The 22,920-nt window shown below is 39.9% G+C and overlaps 1 protein-coding gene across 3 annotated transcripts in view; it reads right to left on the bottom strand.

Annotated features, from left to right (window-relative positions):
* The window catches only part of LOC125461238 (death-inducer obliterator 1-like), a 149,553-nt gene that overhangs the window by 86,041 nt on the left and 40,592 nt on the right, over nucleotides 1-22,920 (bottom strand). For 2 of the 3 annotated variants that reach the window (XM_048549756.2, XM_059652716.1), the window contains exons 3-6: nucleotides 17,499-17,654; nucleotides 9,793-10,603; nucleotides 5,861-6,182; nucleotides 2,280-2,486 (exon numbers count right to left, since the gene is read on the bottom strand). In XM_048549756.2, coding sequence (XP_048405713.2) covers nucleotides 2,280-2,486; nucleotides 5,861-6,182; nucleotides 9,793-10,603; nucleotides 17,499-17,654 — 1,496 coding nt within the window. The remainder of the gene's footprint in view (nucleotides 1-2,279; nucleotides 2,487-5,860; nucleotides 6,183-9,792; nucleotides 10,604-17,498; nucleotides 17,655-22,920) is intronic. The other variant, XM_048549757.2, reaches the window with a different exon arrangement.

The raw sequence follows: 22,920 nt of genomic DNA, 5'->3' as shown, positions 1-22,920 counted from the left end.
TGAGGCGCCTAACAATAGGCTGCTTTGAGAATGGAAGTACGCTGAGTCAGTCAGATCGGCTAAGAGTTAAAACTACAGAAAACCAGGAGCTGCTGGCTCTGTCAGACAATGTGTACATTTGGACAAAGTATTTGGGATTGCTCACATCCGAGGATAAGTCCAAAGGCGGCACACATTTGCACAAAATGTTCAAATTGGTCATGTGCAAGCAATATTCCAAGTAAGAAACATACTCGAACAGGGGCTTGTGTCTAAACAGCCTGAAGGAATCCTTTCATTCAAACACACTTTGAAGACTCACTATGTCACGAGGTGAGAAAACCGAGTAGTTTCAGCCTGGCCAGCTGTGAACTCTCCCAAGTAATAACATTTGGGTTTAGTTACATAAATCAGGGTAGTGGAAAACAGTATTTCAGATATCTCTAATGGTTAAAAATATGTTCTTTGTTTAAGTGCTTAATAAATGAGTTATGGTTTTACAGAGGTCTAAGTGTCTCCACTGTATCTCCGCCTACGTATTAAGTGTTGTCTGTCAGACGGGCAACATTCCCTTTAAGCTGTGCGGCTATACAGCTTCTGGGAGGTCCCATGCATTTCAATTGTGGTGCTCGTCACCATTAAAAGAATCAGTGTTCATTGAATTTACAAACTCAGCAAGGAGCATTTGTGCTCAGTTTTAACATCATGTATGCCCAAATAGAAAAGTGGTGTGATTGGATCCCCATTAAAACTCCGTTCTCTCAAGCACCTTTGCAGGAATCCATGAGATTCGCATGTTCGATGAAATGACTTACCTTGCATCCTCCTGAAACGTACATGATACATTTGTTATATTTGAATCTGCAGCTGCATGTTCCATCCAAGCTCAAATTCAAATACTGTCAAATTGAGAATCAGACAGAAGGTTCTTGAATACTGTTGATTGCAGAACTACCTTACCTGATCAGTCTACACACTGCAAGTGTTAGAGTCCATGCTTTGTAAATTAAATTTGTCAACTACCATGTAAACAGAGCCCAAATCATTTGTTCACTGCGAACGGTTGATGCTGAAAGTAGTGATGAGCCATCCTGTGGGATAAAGGCTATCCTGATGAGATCACTTTCACTGTATAACATGCAGAGTCACAAAGGGCCCTCGGGCAGCAATTCTGGTCCTGAAAAGTGCTCATGCTGTTGCCATGCTACATACAACAGTTTGCCACTAACGAGATGCCGCTCTCAAGTTAAAAAGATGTTCTGCCTATCACAAAAAAGTGCAAAACATGACATGAATTTCAGTGCTAATGCGATGCCATGTATCTAACTGGTATAGCTTATCAAACAGTAAACCCCTTTAGCTGTTCAAAACAAGGTACTAACTGTATTCAGACAGCCGAACCTTGCAAACCTTGCAACAGTGTCGAACTTTAGATGCAATTCTACAATTGGATGTGCGTTGGAAACCCAGAGAGAATGATTAATTGCAATGACAGTCAATTTAAGATTTTCAGACAGTTTTACAGCAGAGCATGGAAGTAGATATATTAACTCACTGGGCCCTGTTTTTGCAGACAGAAAGTATATGTACATACATTGTGCCTGTTTTAACACAACTGATGACATTCACTTACTGGTTTATTGCTCAAGGCAATGCTGACCAGTAATATGCCTGATTTAAAATTTAAACAAGCATGGTAGTTAGCTGTCAGTCCCACTAGCTGGAATATTGTCCATAGGAACAGAGACCACCTGCCAAGTCAGCACTCTCTTCTCACACAATATAATTTTACATTCCCATTAAATTGGTATTCTTACAATTTGTTAAAGCTTTTCATCTTGGATTCATCAGGACAGTTTAATCTCTTTCATCAAAGTTGTTCACATATTGTACTTTTTCTTTAATTTGGTATTAATACATCCAACTGGTTCACTTGTGAACCTTAGATTTTCTCCAGAAAAGAAAATATATTAATTCAAATAAGTGTTCTGAGGATGCACAGCTGCAAACATTACTTTAGCAAGAATGACGATCATCATTTTGCAATGGTTTTCTATTCCAGACTTGATGATTACAAGATGAAGTGCACAGAATCGCAAGGGTTTTGAAGTCAAAAATTCAAATAGCCATACACAAAGAGTTAGCACCTGGTTGTGAAATCCACGCTAAAACACAAATGGGCTGCATTGTAGGACAACTATTACTTCAAAAAAATAGCTTTTTGCAATATAATTCAAACTTCTCACCAAAACGTCCTTATAGCCAATAATTTATATTTGAGTTTTACACTTTCTCTTTACCTCTGCAATGGACTTGGATGAAGTCACCTTCTCAGTCTTTGATTTTCCTTTTGTCTTTTGTTTCTGATCCTTTGCTTGGTTGAGAGATTTCATAGTAGCTGCAGCGTGTTTTAGTATGCAGTCATTGCTGCAGTACACAGAGTCAGTAGAGGCTAGGTTGGAACAGCCAGGCCCAATACACTTTGGTACTGCAGGAATTTCCACTGCCTAATAAAAACAACCGACATATCAATCACGTGTTCATACGCTAAGACACATCCCAAACAACAAACGTACACAATAACATTGTGCTATAAAGACGGTACCCTCAGGAACTTGTGGGGAGCTGGGAGTGTTTGAGGGGGTGGGGAAGCAAGGAGGCAGAAGGGGGAAGGAGGGAGACGAGGGGGAAAAGAGGGCGAGAATGGAGCAAAAGGAGGAGGAGAGGAAATAAACACAATTGCTGACATGGAAAAATTATTTATGGAAAATGATGGGGCTGAAGACCAATATGTTCCCACGATTTTAAAAGTAGCAGCTGCAAAGATCTGGATACACTGGCAGCAAATTTCCAAGAACCTTTAGATTTTGCCAATGTAGCACCTTTATTTAAAAAGGGAAGCAGACAAGAAAAAACACAGGTAACCGTAGGCCAGTCAACCTAATATCAGTTTTAAAGAAAATAGAACATACAACAGTACAACACAGTACAGGCCTTTTGGCCTGTTGTGTAGACTGATTGATCTTACTGGAATAATCCAAACTGCAAATTCAACATTTTAATAGAACATAGGACGTTAGTCTATTATAAAGGAGGTAATTACAGAACATTTAGAAATACATGTTATGATCAAGCAGAGGCAGCATGGCTTCACAAGGAGGAAATTACGTCTGCCAAATTTATTGGAATTCTTTAAGAAGGTAGCAAGCAAGACAAACAACAAGAAACAGATGTAATATATCTGAGTTTCCAGAAGCCATTTGATGAATGTATCACCCATTAAGATACTTAGTAACAGACTAGTGTATTGAAGGTATCAGCATGGATAGAAGAGTAGCTAACTAATAGAAAACAATGTTGGAAATGGAAGCACTTTCAGGAAGGCAGTGAATAAAACTTTAGCGCCACTCAAATTAGGAAACTTAATGTACTATAGCCAGGTTCGAGGATGATGCATTAGTAGGTGTAAAGACAAGTGGTGAGGATGATGCAAACAATCTGACAAGGGATATAGACAGGTTAAGTGAGCGAACAGAAAATGCCAGGTGGAATATAATGCACGAAAATTTGATGTTACACAGCTCGCAGTTCAAAGGAAGGGTCACCGGAACGGAGACTTGAACTGATTTTTATCTTCATAGATGCTGTCAGACCTGCTGAGCATTTCCAGCAACTTGTTTTGTTCTTGTAGCCTGCACTTTGGCCAGAAGATTAGACAGTTGAATACTATTTATATCAATAAGTACTGTAGAAAACTACAATACATGGGGATTTGGGAGTCCTCCTGCAGAAATCACAAGAATCTAGCATATAAGTTCATCAGGTAATAGGGAAGGCAAATGGAATGATGGCCTTCAATTCAAAGGGATTGTGAGGTGATGCACTTTGGTAGGAGTAACCGGAAGGCAAAGTACTGAGCTAATGGTAAGATTCTTGGTAGTGTAGATGAGCAGAGAGATCTCGGTGTCCATGTACACAGATCCTTGAAAGTTGCCATCCAGGTTGACACGGCTGTTAAGGCGGCATACAGTGTTTTAGCTTTTATTAAGAGAGGGATTGAGTTCCGGAACCATGAGGTTATGCTGCAGCTGTACAAAACTCTGGTGCGGCCGCACTTGGAGTATTGCGTACAGTTCTGGTCACCGCATTATGAGGAGGATGTGGAAGCTGTGGAAAGGGTGTAGAGGAGATTTACTAGGATGTTGCCTGGTATGGAGGGAAGGTCTTACGAGGAAAGCCTGAGGGACTTGAAGCTGTTTTCATTAGAGAGAAGAAGGTTGAGAGGTGACTTAATTGAGACATATAAAATAATCAGAGGGTTAGATAGGGTGGATAGGGAGAGCCTTTTTCCTAGGATGGTGACAGTGAGCACGAGGGGGCATAGTTTTAAATTGAGGGGTAAAAGATATAGGACAGATGTCGGAGGTAGTTTCTTTACTCAGAGAGTAGTAAGGGAATGGAACGCTTTGCCTGCAACAGTAGTAGATTCGCCAACTTTAGGTACATTTAAGTCATCATTGGACAAGCATATGGAATAGCGTAGGTTAGATGGGCTTCAGATCGGTATGACTGGTCGGCACAACATCGAGGGCCGAAGGGCCTGTACTGTGCAGTAATGTTCTATGTTCTATGAAGTACATAAATAAGAAATTCTTGCTGAAACCATACAAAGCCCTGACCAGGACACACCTGAAATTCTGTGAGCATTTTTCAGCCCCTTATTTAAGCAAAGATATATCGACATTGGAGCCAGTCAACAGAAAGCTCACTTGGTTGATCCCAGGTATGGCGGCCTGAGAATACAAGGAGGGGTTGATGAGGTTGAGTTTAAATTCAATGGAATTTACAAGAATGAGGCACAACCTTATTGAAACGAGCAGCTTTCTTAGGGGTTTTGATAGGGTAGATCTGCCTTGTAGGAGAGTTTAAGTAATCCCCAATTAAGACAAACACGAGCAGAAACTTCTCAGAGTAAAGAAAAGCAGAAAAATCTCTCGTCAAAGATGTGCATCTTGCATCCTTTTAAAAATTCATGCCAATCTACCCTCAAATCACTGGATCAGATTGACTACTGGTAATGGATTTGGAAAACTGCAAAAATTGAGATAAGTGCCAGGTGATGGCAACACAAAGTTACCATGCAACAAAGCAGGGCTACAGAAACCACTGGAAGCAACAAGCAACTTTGTGGTATGGGTTGTAATCTCAAATAGGGTGCGATGTTTGTCAAGGACAATAGGGAAATGTTTTTCAAATTGTCTACAAGAAGAAAAGTGTTTACGCACAGCATTTTTTTTGGGCCATTTGTTACACTTATATGGAGAAAGCAGGAGATGCTGACGTAGCAATATCACCAGCACGGCAACCCAGAAGCAGAGGGTAATGTACTGGGTCATGGACTAAGTCCCATCACAGCAGTTGGTTAAGATGAAATGCAATCAATACATATAGAATATAAACTATGATTATTGTAAAGACCCAACTGGAGCACTTGCGTCTCTTATAGAAATAAATTTGCGATCCTTATCTGCTGTGTCTAGATGAGACTTCAAATCCACAGGATTGTGTTAGATGTTTAACTATGCTCTGAAATGGTCTAGCAAGCCACTCAGTTCAAGGGCAACTAGGGAGGGTGACAAACCCAGATCCCAAGAAGGAATAAAAGAAAGTACATCACTTTTTTAGCTATCAACTGGAAGCCCAAAACAGGTGCAAAATGATAGGTGTATGGGAATTCTGAAACATACAAACTCCTCCCCTACTATAATGAGATGTACACTTCATTAAAGGTGAAACAATATTTGCATTGTGAAGCAAAATAATATACCCAAATAGATTGCAAATCATGTAAGTGCATGTAAACAGTTTTGAAACAGCATACCGGTTTGAAGATTTTAATTTTCTTCTTGCCACTTGGATTGACTGCTTTCTCGATCCTGCCTTTTATTCCCTGATCAGTGGGAGAGTTTCCCTCTCGCTTCTCGACTATTGAGCTGGGGTCATTGCTGCTTGCCAGCAATGGTTTACTTTCCTGTTGACCAGATTTCATTACTGTGGTTCCTGAGCCTTTGCTTGAAGATGGACTACAATCAGGGCAGATATAGTCTTCCCCATTGCGCTCCAGTAAGCGCCCTCTTGCCATTGTAATTCCCACACAGTCACCATGGAACCATTCTTCACAGCGATCGCAGCAAATCATAAATCTGCCAACAAATTCATAATCAGCACTCTACATATCCACAGCACTGTATAAAATGAGAAACCAGTCTAGGCATGGATAAAATATACTAAGTAAACAAACTAATTTTATACTTATGATAAATTGCTTGTAATTTATATTCTATAGCCTTCCACTGAAAAACATTGAACAGCATTTACCAAATTAAATTGTTTAAAAATGCTGGTGCGTTTTGGCAAAACACCAGCACATATTCAAAGAAAAGTTTTAAATGTGGAAAGCCTACTGAAAAAAAATGTAAAAGGACCTGAACAGGTTTTTAACAGTGTTAAATCTCTACACCAATGTTCATAATATTTGGTGGCTTAAGAATTTTTCCCAAAGTAAAATGGAGCTATTAATAAAGTCTACAAAATATATGTAAATAGATATTTCTTAAACACAATTCAGTGAAGTCTGAGATAACAAGGTGTAGAGCTGGATGAACACAGCAGGCCAAGCAGCATCAGAGGAGAATGAAAGCTGACGTTTCAGGCCTACACCTTGTTATCTCAGATTCTCCAGCATCTGCAGTTCCTACTATCTCACTGAAGTCTTCTTGTAGCTTTATTACCAAAAATAAATCCTGCAGTAGCTTGATCTTTTATTTAAAACCAACACTTAAGTTCCAGTTCCAATCAGGTATCCTCAGCATCCAATTCTCAGCTCATCTCTTCTGCCTAGATAGAATGCACTACCAAAAAAAATCTGAATCAGGCCAGCTCTGTAGAACCAAGAGAGACACTATGGAAAATTAAACATCTAAAAGGACCTTTGGCATACGTCATGTAAACTAGTGCAGAATCAATAGGACTAGCGTACCTTTAGCTGGGCTCCTATTTGACTAAACTACATTGCTTAAAGATACTGCAGTTTAGACAAAATGTTTTCTTTAACTGATTCGGTTATTTCATTCTGAGCTGCAATGTGATTCCTTCAACTCAATGTACAAAAGGAACTGTTGCAGAAGTCTGAGAACGAGTTCAGCATTCACCAGAACATCAGCAATTGGCGTGCTTGTTAATTTTTAAACTGATTAGATTACTTCAAACAGAATTAATCGAAGTAGGAAATAATAGATTTCAAAGGCTTCATTCAGACTATTTTTATGTTGCATGCTATTTGCAGTGAGAGGCACAGAATCACTTCAAACCTAGAACTTGCTGAAGCAATGGTACATTTTAAATGATCACCTAAACTTCAAAAATTTCTTGTGGAATTCCACCTCATTCAATGAAAATACCCTGCCTGTGAGCTTTCTTGAGTAACAGAAAATTTGAAGCTAATCAGTTTACCTAAAGGATATAGCCTTTGTGAATTAAGTCTCCAATGTCATTTGTCCTTAGTTACTGCAGCAAAAAGGCACCTGAATTCCCAGCTCTTGACCAACATCTTGAGTGTATTTCGAATACCTCTCCTATTTCTTTCAAGTGTCTAATCCCGACCAATCTCCTTCAGAGCCATTATGGCTGGGCATCAGTCGAAGTTCAACAATCATATTCAATTACACCAAAGCAACCCAACCCGGGACCGTCCCCTGCAACCGCAGGAAATGCTACACTTGCCCCACACCTCCTCCCTCACCCCCCCATCCCAGGCCCCAAGATGACTTTCCATATTAAGCAGAGGTTCATCTGCACATCTGCCAAGTATATTGTGTCCACTGTACCCGGTGTGGCTTCCTCTACATTGAGGAAACCAAGCGGAGGCTTGGGGACCGCTTTGCAGAACACCTCCGTTCGGTTCGCCATTAACAACTACATCTCCCAGTCGCGAACCATTTTAACTCCCACTCCCATTCCTTAGAAGACATGTCCATCATGGGCCTCCTGCAATGCCACACTGATGCCACCCGCAGGTTGCAGGAACAGAAACTCATATTCCGCTTGGGAACCCTGCAGCCCAATGGTATCAACGTGGATTTCACAAGCTTCAAAATCTCCCCTCCCCCACTGCATCACAAAACCAGCCCAGCTCGTCCCCGCCTCCCTAGCCTGTTCTTCCTCTCACCTATCCTCTCCTCCCACCTCAAGCCTCACCTCCATTTCCCACCTACTAACCTCATGTCGCCTCCTTGACCTGTCCATCCTCCCCGGACCGACCTATCCCCTCCCCACTTATACTCTCCTCTCCAGCTATCTTCCCCTCTATCCATCTTCGGTCCGCCTCCCCCTCTCTCCCTATTTATTTCAGAACCCTCTCCGATGAAGGGTCTAGGCCCGAGACGTCTGCTTTTGCGCTCCTGAGATGCTGCTTAGCCTGCTGTGTTCATCCAGCTTCACACTTTGTTATCCAATATACTGGCCCCCAATTCAAATTATCCCTCCTATATGTTAAGTCTTGACTTAGTTGTCCACATTACAATAGGTGATTACTTGGTGAAAATGTTTCATTATCTGTGAAAGGAGCATTGTTCTGAAATCCCGATAAAATCTCTTAAATTAGATGACAATATTTTTGACAATATCATGCTCAGAGCCCGTACATCCTTGAAAATTGGGAACTGAATTTTGAGTTGAAGGAATGTGGCAATGTGAGGTGCCCACTACAACCTTGGTTTTTAAACTTCAACTGAAACTGTTCTAAACTCAATTTTAAGTACTGTTTTCTTGAATAGGTTCCTTATCCTAACAGAGGAGCGCTACACTTCCTGAGGCACAACCTGTGTTAAAATGAAGTGTCAAGTCTATATACTTGCGTGGATATTAAGAAGTTCTGTAACACTATTCTAAATTCTCAATGTCCTACTCAGCATTTTGTCTCAACAATCACCAGATTCAGAACTAAAGAAGTTTGGCTATAATCATATAGCGTCTTGGTGACAATATTTGGAAGCCTCTGTCCAATTTTGGTCTCTTCACCCAAGGAAGACAGACTTGAGGGAGAACAACAATGAAACTGGAGCTATATTCTCTGCACAGTTTAGAATAATGAGGTGACCTCAATGAAGTATTCACTCGAAATTCTTACAGGGTTCAACCAGATGGATGGAGGAAGGATATTTCCCCAGAAGGAGGTTTCTAAACCTGGGGACTCAGATTCAGAATAACAGAAAGTCATTTAGCATAAGTCGAGGAGAAATTTCTACTCAAGACAGCAAATTTTAAAACTCCTCTAGCCCACAGGGCCTTGGAAGCTCAGTCAGTGAGTATATTCAAGGCAGAGATCAATAGGTTTCTAGAATTAAAAGATCTCAAATGATAAGGAACAGTGCACAAGAAAGGGCAAAAGACCAGTCATGATACAGGTGAATGGTGCAGCAGGCTTGAGGAGTCACTTGACCCACTCCTGCTCCTTTTCCTAAGGATTGTCTGATTGATTATATCACTTCTGTAACTGCAAATATGTAATCTTCCTACCTTCCTGTGTATTCATTAGACGACAATAAAGATTATTCACCAGACTAGTACTAAATGTTTTGGAGTTAAGAGTTTAAGTAGCTTGACAATAGTACATGCACCAATTACAGCGAGACAAAGTAATGCGTGCACTGTATACAAATGCAGCAGCAATTCATTACTAGAGTGTAAACTAGGCTGCTGCTTCAAATGTTCATTATTTTGAGCATGTGCAGCTTTCCAAATCCAGGAACCTACCTGTTGTTATGTGGTTGCCTACATATACAATATAATTTATCTGGATCATTGTATTCATTGTCTGATTGATTGGTTGAACTTTCATCATCATCTGACTCCGACTTAACATCTAATTGTGATTTCGATTCTTTTTCCTTTGAAGGTGGACCACTTTTCGTACTTTTCTTTCCAGGAGTTATTATTTTCTTTTTAGCTTTTGTAGTGACAACAGACTTTGATTCTTTTCTAGATTGATTTTCTTCAGCGCACATTTCCTGTCCTTTGAACGAATTCTGTGGTGAATCAGGCTGCTCTTGACCACCACGTTGCTTTCTCAACTGATTCTGTAGTTCCTTCAGCGTAAGTTCATCACTGTCGCTGTTCGTGCTGCTGTCTTCAGAGTTAGCCACTTCATTTGTTCTTTCAAATATACTGGCAGAGCCCTTGTCTGTGGCCACGTCTAGAGATCCAACACCCTTTTCATCCACATCCACACTCCCATCGGAGCCTGTTCCCGCCTCAGAAGTTGCAATGGATCCACATTCGCCATCATCAAGGCCTGACATTTTGCGATAGCGTTTCTGAGCTGCTGAAATAAATTCCTGAACTCTGGCAGACCTCTGAGTTTGCCGTCTGCTCCTTCTCAATAAGGGTGTTAAATGGTCGGAGTTCTCACTCAGGGCTGTGTCAGAGTTCTCTGCATCCATAGCATTCTCACGTTTTGCAATAGTCGTCTGTCGGAATCCCCAAGTCTTTTTAAATTCTTTACTGCTTGGATGGATGATTCGTGCAGACTGATCTTTGTTCTCATCTTTACTCTCCAGAACAGCTACTGTAAAAATGCAAATAAATAGAGGAAACAATCACATTATAGTTAATCAAATATGACTTGACTAACCAAACTATACATTAATATCATTCTTCAACTTCAAAGCAGAAATGGATCCTTTGCTTCTAACAGGACAGGTAATGAGGGGATGGGGAGAAAGTATCTTCAGCAGCCTATGATTGAATACCACACAGAGATGGTGAACAACAGAGCTTTGCAAGGTTATGTTCAGGGATAAATCTGTGATGTCTGAAGGGCAAAGCAGTAAAAAACTGAAATACTTTTTTGTAAAAAAATCACAACTGGAGCAAGGTTTTGTTTGAAAATTAATTCTGAATTGTCACCATCACTGCTAGGATGAACATTTGTTTCTCCATTCCTAGATGTCTGGATGACTGATTGGTAGAGAGAGTAGTTAAGAATCAACCACAATGACGACAGATTGCAGTCATAAGACAGCTGACCAATAAGGACTGAAGTTCACTTCTCTTAAAAGCATTAAAAAAAAAGTTCAGGAGTTTTTTTAAACAACTCAGCAGTTTCTTGGTAATTTTCATGAAGATCAGTCTAGCCTCTATTACTGCAGTGCTACTAATCCAGTTACATAACTTCTTCAACATGTGCTTCAAACTGATCTTATTTAAAACACAATCTCAGACCTCAAAATTGGAGCTAGAGACAATGCACCATGGCAGGAAGATAGGTTTTCAGCAGAATAATTTTCAGCAGTAGTCAGCCTATCGAAAGGCTGAGGTAATATTCACTGACTATTTATATCAGGTAGTCAGAAAGGGACAAGCATAAATATCCAAAGCAACTGACTTCCCCAGAAAGTTAAAATACTGATTCACTATGAAAAGGACGACAAATCTGAATGGGATCATCATTAAATGGCAAAACAGATTTGCTGAGCTGGGGACAAGGTGATAAAAAAAAATTAGTTAAGTCTATAATAACAAGAAATTTGTTAACAGGAGGGAATGATATTTTATTTTTTCAGCAAGTGCCCTGGTAATTCCCTTTTGATGAATTTAAGGCAGCATTTTCCATCTGTTTCCCACTGTGAACCCATAACAAGGCTTGAAAATTGTCACAACCTCTCAGTGAGAACTGAGAGCACAAGGGCTTATCAGAGTGGGAGCTTAGTTGTTACAACTTGGTTGGAACACCATGCTGCCTCAGAGCTCAAGGTCCCAACATTTTAGCTCACAAGTCCACATGGGCATTTGACCCCTAATTTGCAGCATTTTGGGTTAGGGGAGTAGCAGCAGCCTATGATTAAAGTAGCTGCCTGGGGGTCTTTAGCTGACATAAGGTGGCCAAAAAGGAACTTGCAGCTGCAATCACAGACTAGCACATACATATGGTCTCCATACAGGGTCTCATCAGAAATGATAATGAAAAGTCTCCTGAGAGTCATAAAAGGGTCTCAGTGAGAAGAAATAGGGGAATTTACTTAGCGATAGCAAGAACTGCAGATGCTGGAGTCGGAGACAACACAGCGCAAAGCTAGAGGAACACAGCAGGCCAGGCAGCAGAGGAGCAGGAAAGCTGAAGTTTCGGGTCAGGACCCTTCTTCAGAAATGAGGATGGGGATAGGAACGGGGAAATAAAGAGAGGGGAGGGTGGGTGGGATAGTGATAGGTGAGACCAGGGGATTGGTCAGTGAGATGGATGGGCGCATAGGTTGGAAAGATGGTGGGTAGGTTGTGCCAGGTCAAGGAGGTGGGGATGAAGGGGCACGTTGGACATGGTATGAGGCCAGGGGTAAGGAGATTTTAAAACTGGTGAATTCAATGTTTAGGCCATCGGGCTGTCGGCTCCCAAGATGGAATACGAGGTGTTCCTCCTCCAGTTTGTGAGTGGTGTCACTGTGACATTGGATGAGGGCCAGGATGGACACATCATCCAGGGAGTGGGAGGGGAAGTTAAAATGTTTGGCAACCAGCAAACGTTGTCGTCTGTCGCGAACAGATTATAGATGCTCTATGAAATGGTCTAAGTTTACGCTTGGTCTCACCGACGTAGAGGCGGCCACAGCGGGAGCAACAGATACACAAGATCAAGTCAACGGATGTACAGGTGAACCCCTGTCTGATATGAAAGGTTTGTTTAGGGGCTTGAAGGGAGGTAAGTGTAGGGGCAGGTGTAGCACTTCCTGCAGTTGCAGGGAAAGGTGATGGGTGTGGCAGGGTCAATGGGGAGTGTGGAGTGGATGAGGGAGTCGCAGAGTGAGCAGTCCCTACGAAAAGCAGATGGGGTGGGAAGAGAAATATCTCTTTGGTTGTGGGGTTGGATTGTAGGGGGCAGAAGTGGCAGAGAATGATACGCTGGAAGCGAAGGTAGGTGAGGAGATATGAGAGGACAAGGGTATTCTGTCTTTATTTTTGTTGGGGGAGGGGATTTGGCAGCAGAAGTGGGGGAAATGCAAGAGATGATTTCTGTGGATAGGCTTCGCTAAACACAAAAGCATTTATGAAGAATACCCTGAAAAGGATGAGAAATACCTGGGTACTAACTACAGTCTCAAGCTTGTTCTTTAATAAAATGCATAAGCAAAATTTTAATCCCAATGTTCCGAATTTTTTTTTTGGTAATTATAAATTAGAGATGCAAACCACAAACTAACATGATGAGGTTCAGCTGAATTCCTGAGTAAATAACTGTAGGCAGTAAAGAAGATTCCTGCTCAATCAAATGCGGCAGAAGCAACTAACAGAATAACCTCTAAAAGAGCACCACAGCATGGTGGGATGGGGGGGGGGGTGAACATAGAACATAGAACAGTACAGCACAGAACAGGCCCTTCAGCCCGCAATGTTGTGCCGACCATTGATCCTCATGTATGCACCCTCAAATTTCTGTGACCATATACATGTCCAGCAGTCTCTTAAATGACCCCAATGACCTTGCTTCCACAACTGCTGCTGGCAACGCATTCCGTGCTCTCTCAACTCTCTGCGTAAAGAACCTGCCTCTGACATCCCCTCTATACTTTCCACCAACCAGCTTAAAACTATGACCCCTCATGCTAGCCATTTCTGCCCTGGGTGGTTGAGGAAGGTTGTAAAGCACACTCATTGTGGAGAAATAAACAAACTGCAGTTTAAGTACAGATTCGTACATCCAGAGATCAAAAGAAGAATGATAGACAAACTGCAAGATACAAGGTGTGAGGTTGTGTCTGTTGGACCTTAAATGAAACTTGTTTGGAATTCCTTAAAGGACCTAGTAAAGCTGTAAATTGAATTACTTTCACCCTCATCAGCAGAATTCAAACAGATGCTGTCTTTTTAAGTGAAGATTAGTGTGAGAAGTATTTAGAAACACTAAGGTTTATCCATAAATTAAACTTTGGCTTAAAACCCACTTGCAGCACAAGTGTGGTAGTGACTGCAAGTGCAACTGCAAGTCAGAGAGACTGCATTTGTTTGATTTACTAAGGTCAACTGGAAGAGAAGCTGCACCCAATTTGTCAGTTTTATCGCAGAACTGTAGTAACTTCATACTAGAGCTGAACTTAATTTCTATTAGCTGTTATAAAATCTTTTAAACAAGCTTGCTAATCTTGTGTACTATTGTTAGTAGGGAATATAGATTGCACCACAGAATTTGGAAAAATCCTTAGTGATAAGCAAATATCCAGGTTATGACAATTAATGTAATGTAGCTGGCAAATGTATGGCAAGGAGTATAACTGCCAGTATTGGAATCTGGTTTCACAGCATGCTTTGTAAGATCCCAAAGACAGATGATAAAAGCATCAGGTAAAACATCATGAGATTATGGGAGGGCTTAGGCTGTCCACAGAGTTGGCCATCATTCAATATGTGTTTAACAGAATTGGGTGTATAGATGACGGGTACATGGCAAACAACCAAACATTGCATACAATTATTGTAATCTGAAATGTATAAAAATGCTGTACTTGGCTAAGTACAGGTCTGTACTTGGGGACAGTGTGTCCGAGAGAGGAAGCTTTCCCATGCTGTGTGGGTAAGAAGCTCTGAATAAGGTCAATTGTGCCGTAACACATCACCCTTCAATTCTTTTCATTTTAGCTTTTTATGGAATTCCCTTTAGAGAGCCACGACTGAATCCAGAGTGACCACATTCTCAGGCAGTGCATTCCAGATCCCAACCACTCACGCATGAAAGATCTCTCTTCTGCTTTCTTTTTTTTAAACAATTCTCGATCTATGCTAATACACTACCCCTCATACTATGAGCTCCTATGTTGTACAGCAACTTTTTACATGGCATCTTACAGAATACTTAAAATAATGACAGGGACCTCAAGTACTCTGCACTAGCATTTAGAACACAGGTTATTAGTAATAAAGTTAATTTAGAATTTGTTAAAAACAAGATGAGATACAATTCCAAAGAAATTAGATAAACTGTAGGAAAACACTGTCAGTATGCATCTAAGGATCCAGAGGGTAAAAGGGAAGAAATAGTGGAGGACTGAGATATGATATTTCTGGATTCTATTGATAATGGAGACGTGCAACAGGACACATAACTACTTAAAGAATTAATATAGATAATTACAGTTTACTGTTAGCATTAATTTCAAATGGGCTAGAATACAAGAAGAGACATTTACTACTGTGGCTGTATAAGGTTCTGACAAGAACACATTTGGAACATTGTGAGCTGTTTTGGACCACGTACATAAGCAAGGAACAAACACAAAGTTGCTGGAAAAGCTCAGCAGGTCTTACAGCATCTGTGAGGGGAAAAACGCATAACGTTAACTCTGATTTTTCCCTATGTCTTATTGCCTTTGTGAAAATCTATGAAATCTTCAAAAGATGACAGACATTCTTAAACATAAATGTGAAGAGTAAGTAGCAGCAATAAACAGATTTCAGAAGGAAACACTGATAGAACAGTGAAAACCTAATGAATTAGACGCTAATGAATCCTGTTAAATTATTTGACAATATTACACAGCAAGCTAGCGAGGAAGATTAAATGATTTGGAACTGGATCAATTAAAAACAGGTTAGAAGAGAGCAAAAAATATGGAGGAGTTTTTCCACTTTGGTTAGAAGCAAGTGGCAATGTTCTATAACGCTTGCTCTGCAAGAACTTTTGTTCAAGGAAGGAATTTGCAAACTAAACCACAAGTAAAAAAAAATTCAAAAATAAATCTGAGGACTAAAGGCAGCTTCAGAGGAATATTGAGAAATTAGTGAAACAGGCTTAAAATATGCATCCAATGGAATTTATACCTGCTTTACGGCAGGATTTTGACAGAGCAAAATTGAAAGAATTATGATACAGTGCCATACCAGGGTAATGTGCAACTTGAAGGGAGATTTGCAAGTAGTTGAGATCCCATTCACCTTGCCCCTTGATCCTCTAAGTTGAAGAAGTCATAAGTTCAGAAGGTAGCAAAGTGTGGAGCTGGAGAAACACAGCAGGCCAGGCAGCAAAGGAGCACGAAAGTTGACATTTCGGGTCCACAAACCAACAGTTAGTGACAAGAATAAAGGATCCGGGAATCACAACTAACAGAACAAATGCTATTTACAAGATACCATGCAAAGGCTGCCAAAAACATTATATACAGCAAATTGGAAGGAAACTAGCAATCAGGATTCACAAACACCAACCAGCTACCAAGAGACATGACCAACTAATCACTCATTTCAACGCACATGGACAATGAGGGACACCAATTCGAATGGAACAACTTAACCATTTGAGGACAAGCCAACCAAAGGCACGCACGTGAATTCCTGGAGGCCTGGCACTCAAACCGGAACACCATTAACAAACATGTAGAGCTGGACCCATACACAAACCAGTAAGAAACAAATCTCAAAGTGATGCCACCCACTCCAACAAACCAAGTCACACAAATAGCAAGCGGGACAGAACACTGATGCTTTACCAGACGTGCACTGATGGTGTCACCTAGTATGATGATGAAATGATCACCTGCAAACAAACTTACCTGCTCGGTGAGCATATCAACAACTGCACAATGCATCAGTGTTTGTGCAAGCATGTGAAAACATCTCTACTTCTGGTATTATGCTGGAGGGAAAGAGTCATTAATAAAGCAGCTCAAAATGACTTGGCTGAGGACACTCCTTCCCCCAAGGAAGGATAAACTTGCTTTCGAAAAAGCGAATTAAGACTCATATTAGTTCCTATGACAAAACAGCCATTTTAGGGAAAGGTCAACTAGAACGGGCCTACATTCCCTGCAGATCAGAAGGGTGAATGAGAAGTGATCTCATTGAGGCGCACAATCTAGAACTATGGATCAGTGCCTTAGGATAAGTGATTCACCACTGAGATGAGGTCAAGTTTCTCAGAAAGTTGAGTGTGTTTGGAATTCTTTTTAACCCAAATGTCTACAGATGTTCATTTTTTGAGTATATTCAATACTAAGATCCATATGTTCTAGGGCACCAAGGGATAAACAGAAGTCAGGAAAATGCAATGTTATATATTACACAGGATATACATATATATACGAGCAGTTCAGTCAATTTTATTGAAGGTAAGAAAGGAAAAGGCCATGTGGCCTGTTTCTATTACTTATTTAAATCTGGGTTTGTGCTCTATATTGTTTACTCTAACACCATCATCCAGTACATTCTTAATGCCATAGTTTGGACCAACACAGGCAACAAGGACAATATCTTTCTTACATTAGAAAATCATTCAAGAAAGATTGAGACATAAATCAGTCAGCAATCAGCAAGCAACTTTGCTACAGAGATCAGCAGACATGCAGAATTAAAGCTGAGCTAAATGCACCTATATGTCCTGATTGAAAATAATGCATTTCCAATTGAATTCCTGCCCAGATAAAAAGTACAGACAGTTGATCCAGTCCTTAAGACTACAAGTTTTCTCATTCACATTCACTAACCTGGTGCATGGAGCCGGGGAGACTTTCTGTTGGGTTGAACTGGATTAGGCTCCGAGTTACTGCTATTCTGTGAAGATTCTTGAAGCCCAGATGCTCTGTCATGTTCATCTTCTTCCACTGCAGTGATGACAGCACCTACATCTCCTAACCTTAGGGCTGAAAAGTAGTAATATTCTTTGTATTAACTAGAATCTCAGGTTAAAAACAAACTTATTTAACAAACAATGCTCTTGTTTATAAAATGCCATACTTTAACCATGATAAGAAATTAATAGTTAATAATTGTGTCACTTTCAAAGACACCAAGATCAATACGTCCAGCTATTCATCCACTTAAAGTTACGTTTAAGTGCCAACAGCCAACTAAAAAATGAATGCAATTTCAGATAGAGACCGTTACATCTAGTCAAAGCATTTTAAGTTTTAAAAAATGAAGAACTTATTTTGGTTCTGGCCAGTTATTTCAACCATGCCTTCCTTTGGCTCATTTTCACTTTGAGAAAAAATTGTTTGCAAAAATTAATCCATTCAATATAGACCACTGGGAAACCCAGGATTTGGGTCAAATGCTAAACAATTTATCAGCGAATATGTGCCTTACAGTTTCCTTATGTCCTGAAATTCAAATTGGTAAAGACATTTATGACTCAACAGACACACATGAAACAAGGTTGAAACATGTATACATTAATCCCTTGGTTAACAAACCAAAATTTAAAAATTGTAAAAGTCTACTCATTCAATGTCCAGACTTCGCCTGGACAATCTATATGCCTTCAATTTTTTTATACACATATATCTTACACATTTCCCGTCAACAACTGTCTTTGTATGCTTGAATCTCAATCTTTATTTCACTGCTTGGCTTTGTAAGCATTCATAAAGGGCTAATTGAACATCCAACAAATGTACAGCAACACAAAGAGAGGACAGACAAGGATTCCGAGTGAGAGGTATGCAGTGTGCGGTTGATTCCGTGACAGAATCCAAAGAAGAGTGAACACCAAAGAACTTAAAATTGAGCATTTTAAATTTGACATGCTCAAGGAATAAAGCTGGTATGGTATAAAAGACTGGAAACAAGAGTTTGTTCTGCTGAGCTAATGGAGTGTATAAAAACCAAATCAGACAAGACTGAGTAATTTAAAGGTGTAGATTGCAGAACTCTGCAGCATATATATTAGTTAGTTCCTGCTGAGTTGAAATACAATATATCTTCTTCCCTCATCAGAATTGAGTAAATACAGCAACCAAATTTTGATTGTGAATGATAAAGATTTAATTTTGCAACTTACCACACATCTAACACCCTCATTTAAAAAGTACCATGCTTTCTAAAAAAAAAATCTGGTATGCATAAAGTAAACCAGGTTATTGAGAGATAATCTACTTTACCATTGAAAGACTGTATGGTAATTCAGTTTGTTTTTAACTGAATTAAATCTAACTAGAATATGCATTGTAATTGCTGGCTTTCTCCCAATAAATCTGTTCTCCAATTTCAACCAGAAAAAGCACATGATTCACTGGGATGACAGTCACCCTATGATGAAAGGCTAAACAAATTAAGTGTACATTTTCTGAACTTTAATCAAGTTAAACAGGAAAATAGAGTATTTCTAAATGGTGGGGGTTGAAAAATGTTGACACTCAAAGACCTGAATCCACTTGTTCATAAGTAACTGTGCAGAAAACATTTCGGAAAGCAAGCAGTATGGCAGCTTACGTTGCAAAGTGATTTGAGTACAGGATTAAAGCTACCGGTAGAAATTGTGTACAACCTGGGTGAAATTATACCTAGTGTACTGTGTACAGTTTTCATCTCCTTATCCATGGAATGATATAGTTGCTGTGGAGGTAGCACAATGGAGATTCACCAAATTAATTTCTGAGAAGGTGGAAACATCTTTTGAGGAGAGACTGAATTTTGAAGAATGAGGCAATTTCATAGAAACTCAAAACTCTTGCACAACACCAGAATTTGGATTGCAGGTGGTATGCTGGATGAGGAGTCCAGAAATAGGTAGACCATTTAACAAGAGATGAGGAATTTTATTAGTCCGAGATTGATGAATCTTCGACATTCTCCATGCCAAAGACCAGTGGAAGTTCAATTATTAAACATATTCAAGACATAAAACTAGAAGATTTCTGGATAAAATAATTTTAAGGAATATGGGATAACATGGTACTGAGGCAGATGACCATAAAGATCTAACTGAGCAGCTTGACAGCTGAACGGCCTACTCCTGTTCCTATGATCTGACAGAAATTTTAAAAAGATAAAGGGCCCTAACAAGGTAGACACAGACCATTTTCCCTGTCTGGAGAATCTAGAATACAGGGCTGTGTCTCAGAGTTAGAGGCCAATCATTTAGGACTGAGACAAAAAGAAACTTCTTTACTCAAAGGATGTGTACCTCTGGAATTCGTTATTACAGAAGGTTGTAGGATTTTCTATATAAAATGGAGATAAATCATTCCTGGTGACTTGAGGAAAAAATTATTACAGGGAGTGGCAGAATAAGTGGAACTGAAGTTGAAGCTCATCTATGATCATTCAGAAGGCAGACACAATGGGATGTGTGGTCTTCTCCAACTACTATTTCTTGTATCCTTCACTTTAATCTCCAAATTAAGTTCAACAAAAAGTTTTCTTGACAAAATTTTAAAATCATTTTTGAACTCATACATTTCATTGACAAACACATCTGCTTAGACAAGGATTCTGGAGTCAAGTTGCTGTGAGGTGGCACAGTAAGATTGGAAGAGCTAGACAAGATGAATAAGAAAACAGAGTTATGCTTAGAGACTGCAAAATGTTTTTCCAATTGCCGCTGGAAAACTGAAGTCTTTTCATTTCTCACTTTAGATAGACAAAATAAGTTAATCTCACATCCTCACAAAGTTTACTGTTTGACAGATATGGGAGACCTGCAGCTCCACTTTAAAGGGAACGTGATGATTGAAGAGTATGTAAATAATTATTGTAAAGCATAAAAATAATTTTTCTTTGGCGGTTTAATTCAATGTGCAATAATACATTAACTGTGGCCTTGGGAACCTGAAATTGTCAAAAGCTGGCAGAATTTAGGAACCCTGGTATGAAACTTTGGCGCACACATGTAAATAAATGTACACAAAATCTATAGTTGCATAACTAAACACTTCTAAACAGTTCTGAGGAAAGGTCACGGCACCCGAAACGTTAACTCTGCTTTTTCCTTCACAGATGCTGCCAGACCTGATCAGCTTTTCCAGAAGCTTTGTTTTCGTTCCAAAGTCTTGTAATTGTACAGGACTTGGTGCGTGACCTAATCAGTAGTGGGTCATTTTAATTATTCGTCTAAGGACTAAAACACTTGCCTTGGAAGACTTCCAGCAAAAGTTTACTGTACTATTTCCTGGAACAAGAGGGCTGTTCAACGGTGAGACAGTGAGCAGATCAGTCGCATACTCTCTGAAGTTTAGTAAAGTGAGAGATTATCTGATTGAAACATGCAAGATTGTGGAGACTTGTTAGGGTAAATGCAAAAAGGCTGCTTCATCTAACCAAAAAGGGTAGAACTAGGGAGTACACTCTCAGGATGAGGGATCAGTCAACTAAGAATGAGATAAGTGGCGACATTTTCATTAGGTGTTGTGAATTTTTGTAATTGTGTACATCAGAGGGCTATGGAATGCATCATTAAATATATTCAAGGCTAAGATGTATACAGACTTTTGGATTCTGGTGAAATCGAGAGAAAAGGAAATTGAGCAGGCAACTAAACTTAGAATCATATAGTACAAAAGAGACCCTACAGTCCATTGAGCACGTACCAAAAATGATTCAAGCTACACTTAGCCCAAGCCTTGAATATCATGACATTTCAAGTGCTCATCCAAGCACCTGTTAAAGATTGTGAAGTTTCCCATCTGAACTACCCTCCCAGACAGTGCATTTTAGATTCTCAATAGCCTCCAGGTGAAATCTTTAAACCTTTTTCATCTTAAAATTATACTCTCTCATTATTGATCCTTCAGCAAAGGAGAACAGCTGCTTCCTATCCTCTTAAATTTTATACACCTCAGGTCCTCTCAGTTGTCTCTGCCTTTTAAAAAGAAACCCTCTTCACAGCTAAACGCTTTCATCCCAGACAACATTCTGTTGAATTTCCTCTGCACCCCAGCCAGTGCTCAAGAACCTCAGTCCCACTTTCTGAATTCTGTACCTACACCCTCCTCCTCTTAAGTGAAGGAGAATGTGAATTGCTTGTTTTGACACCCAACCAATGCCCCCTTGCTACAAATGGACTGGCTCCTTGTTTTCGAATTGACCTTACTCTTGACCCGATAATTCTCTTAGACTATAAGAAATTCAAACAGAAGTAAGCCATTTGGCCTATCAAGCCTGCTACGTCATTCAATAGGATTATGGTCGGTCCAACATTCCTCACGTCCACTTTCCTGCCCTTTTCCCATAACTCTTGATTCCCCTACTTAACAAGAATCTCTCTTTCTCAGCCTTAGATATAGATAAGTTCTCTGTGGGAAGGTGCTCCTAAAACTCTCAACCCTCGGAAGAAATTCCTCCTCTTCTGAGTCTTAAGATCAGTGTGTCTGTTCTGAGACTATGCCATCTGATTGTAGACTCACCCATGAGGGGAAACATCCTCTCAGCGGGTACCCTATTGGGCCCTTGAAGAACATGCTTCACTGAAATCATCTCTCATTCTTCTGAACTCCAGTGTGTGGAATCCCAAACTGTTTAACCTTTGTCTAATGGGCACATACTTACAGAATATCTTGGGAGTCTAATCTTACCTGCCAGTGTTTTTGTATTCCCTCTCTTTAAACGCTTTAAGAATACCCCCACACATTTTGCACTTCACTCTGGCTTCCATTGATTTGCTACCTCTATACACTTCAACTCTAAACCCAGCTCTCCATATAAATACTCCAAAACTGGAAACATAGCAAAAGTAAATAAATCACCTCCAGGTGAGGTGGAAGTTGAGACACACTTCCAACTGGAAAGCTACTGCTGCTGGCTTGGGGTTTTAGTTGCAGCCTGGAATGATATGAAGATCATTAAAAATTCTATAAATCATGGAATGCTTTAGTTGAAAAGATGGTGGAAACTGATTTTGTAAACAGATACTTGAGGTGAGGAATTATAGGGTTATGGATAAAAAGTGAGTTGTGGGAATAACATATTTTCTCGTTCAAAGGCCCAAACAGCCACCCTTTATTCTGCCCAAGACCCAAAATGAGGTGGTATTTATTAAATTAAAAGAAAGGCAACTGCAAACACAAGTTTTTTTTAAAAGAGTTGCAATACATCGCTTACCTGAGCAGAGTGTCACTGATATGCACAGACTGTTTGCAGACTAGGTTACTTTCAAACAAACAAATCTCTTAAATAAAACTTAAATTATCA

The sequence above is a fragment of the Stegostoma tigrinum genome, chromosome 19 (assembly GCF_030684315.1).
Source record: "Stegostoma tigrinum isolate sSteTig4 chromosome 19, sSteTig4.hap1, whole genome shotgun sequence".
Lineage (NCBI taxonomy): Eukaryota > Metazoa > Chordata > Chondrichthyes > Orectolobiformes > Stegostomatidae > Stegostoma > Stegostoma tigrinum.
Note: the sequence above shows the minus strand (reverse complement) of the source record. Positions and strands in the feature narration are given on the sequence as shown.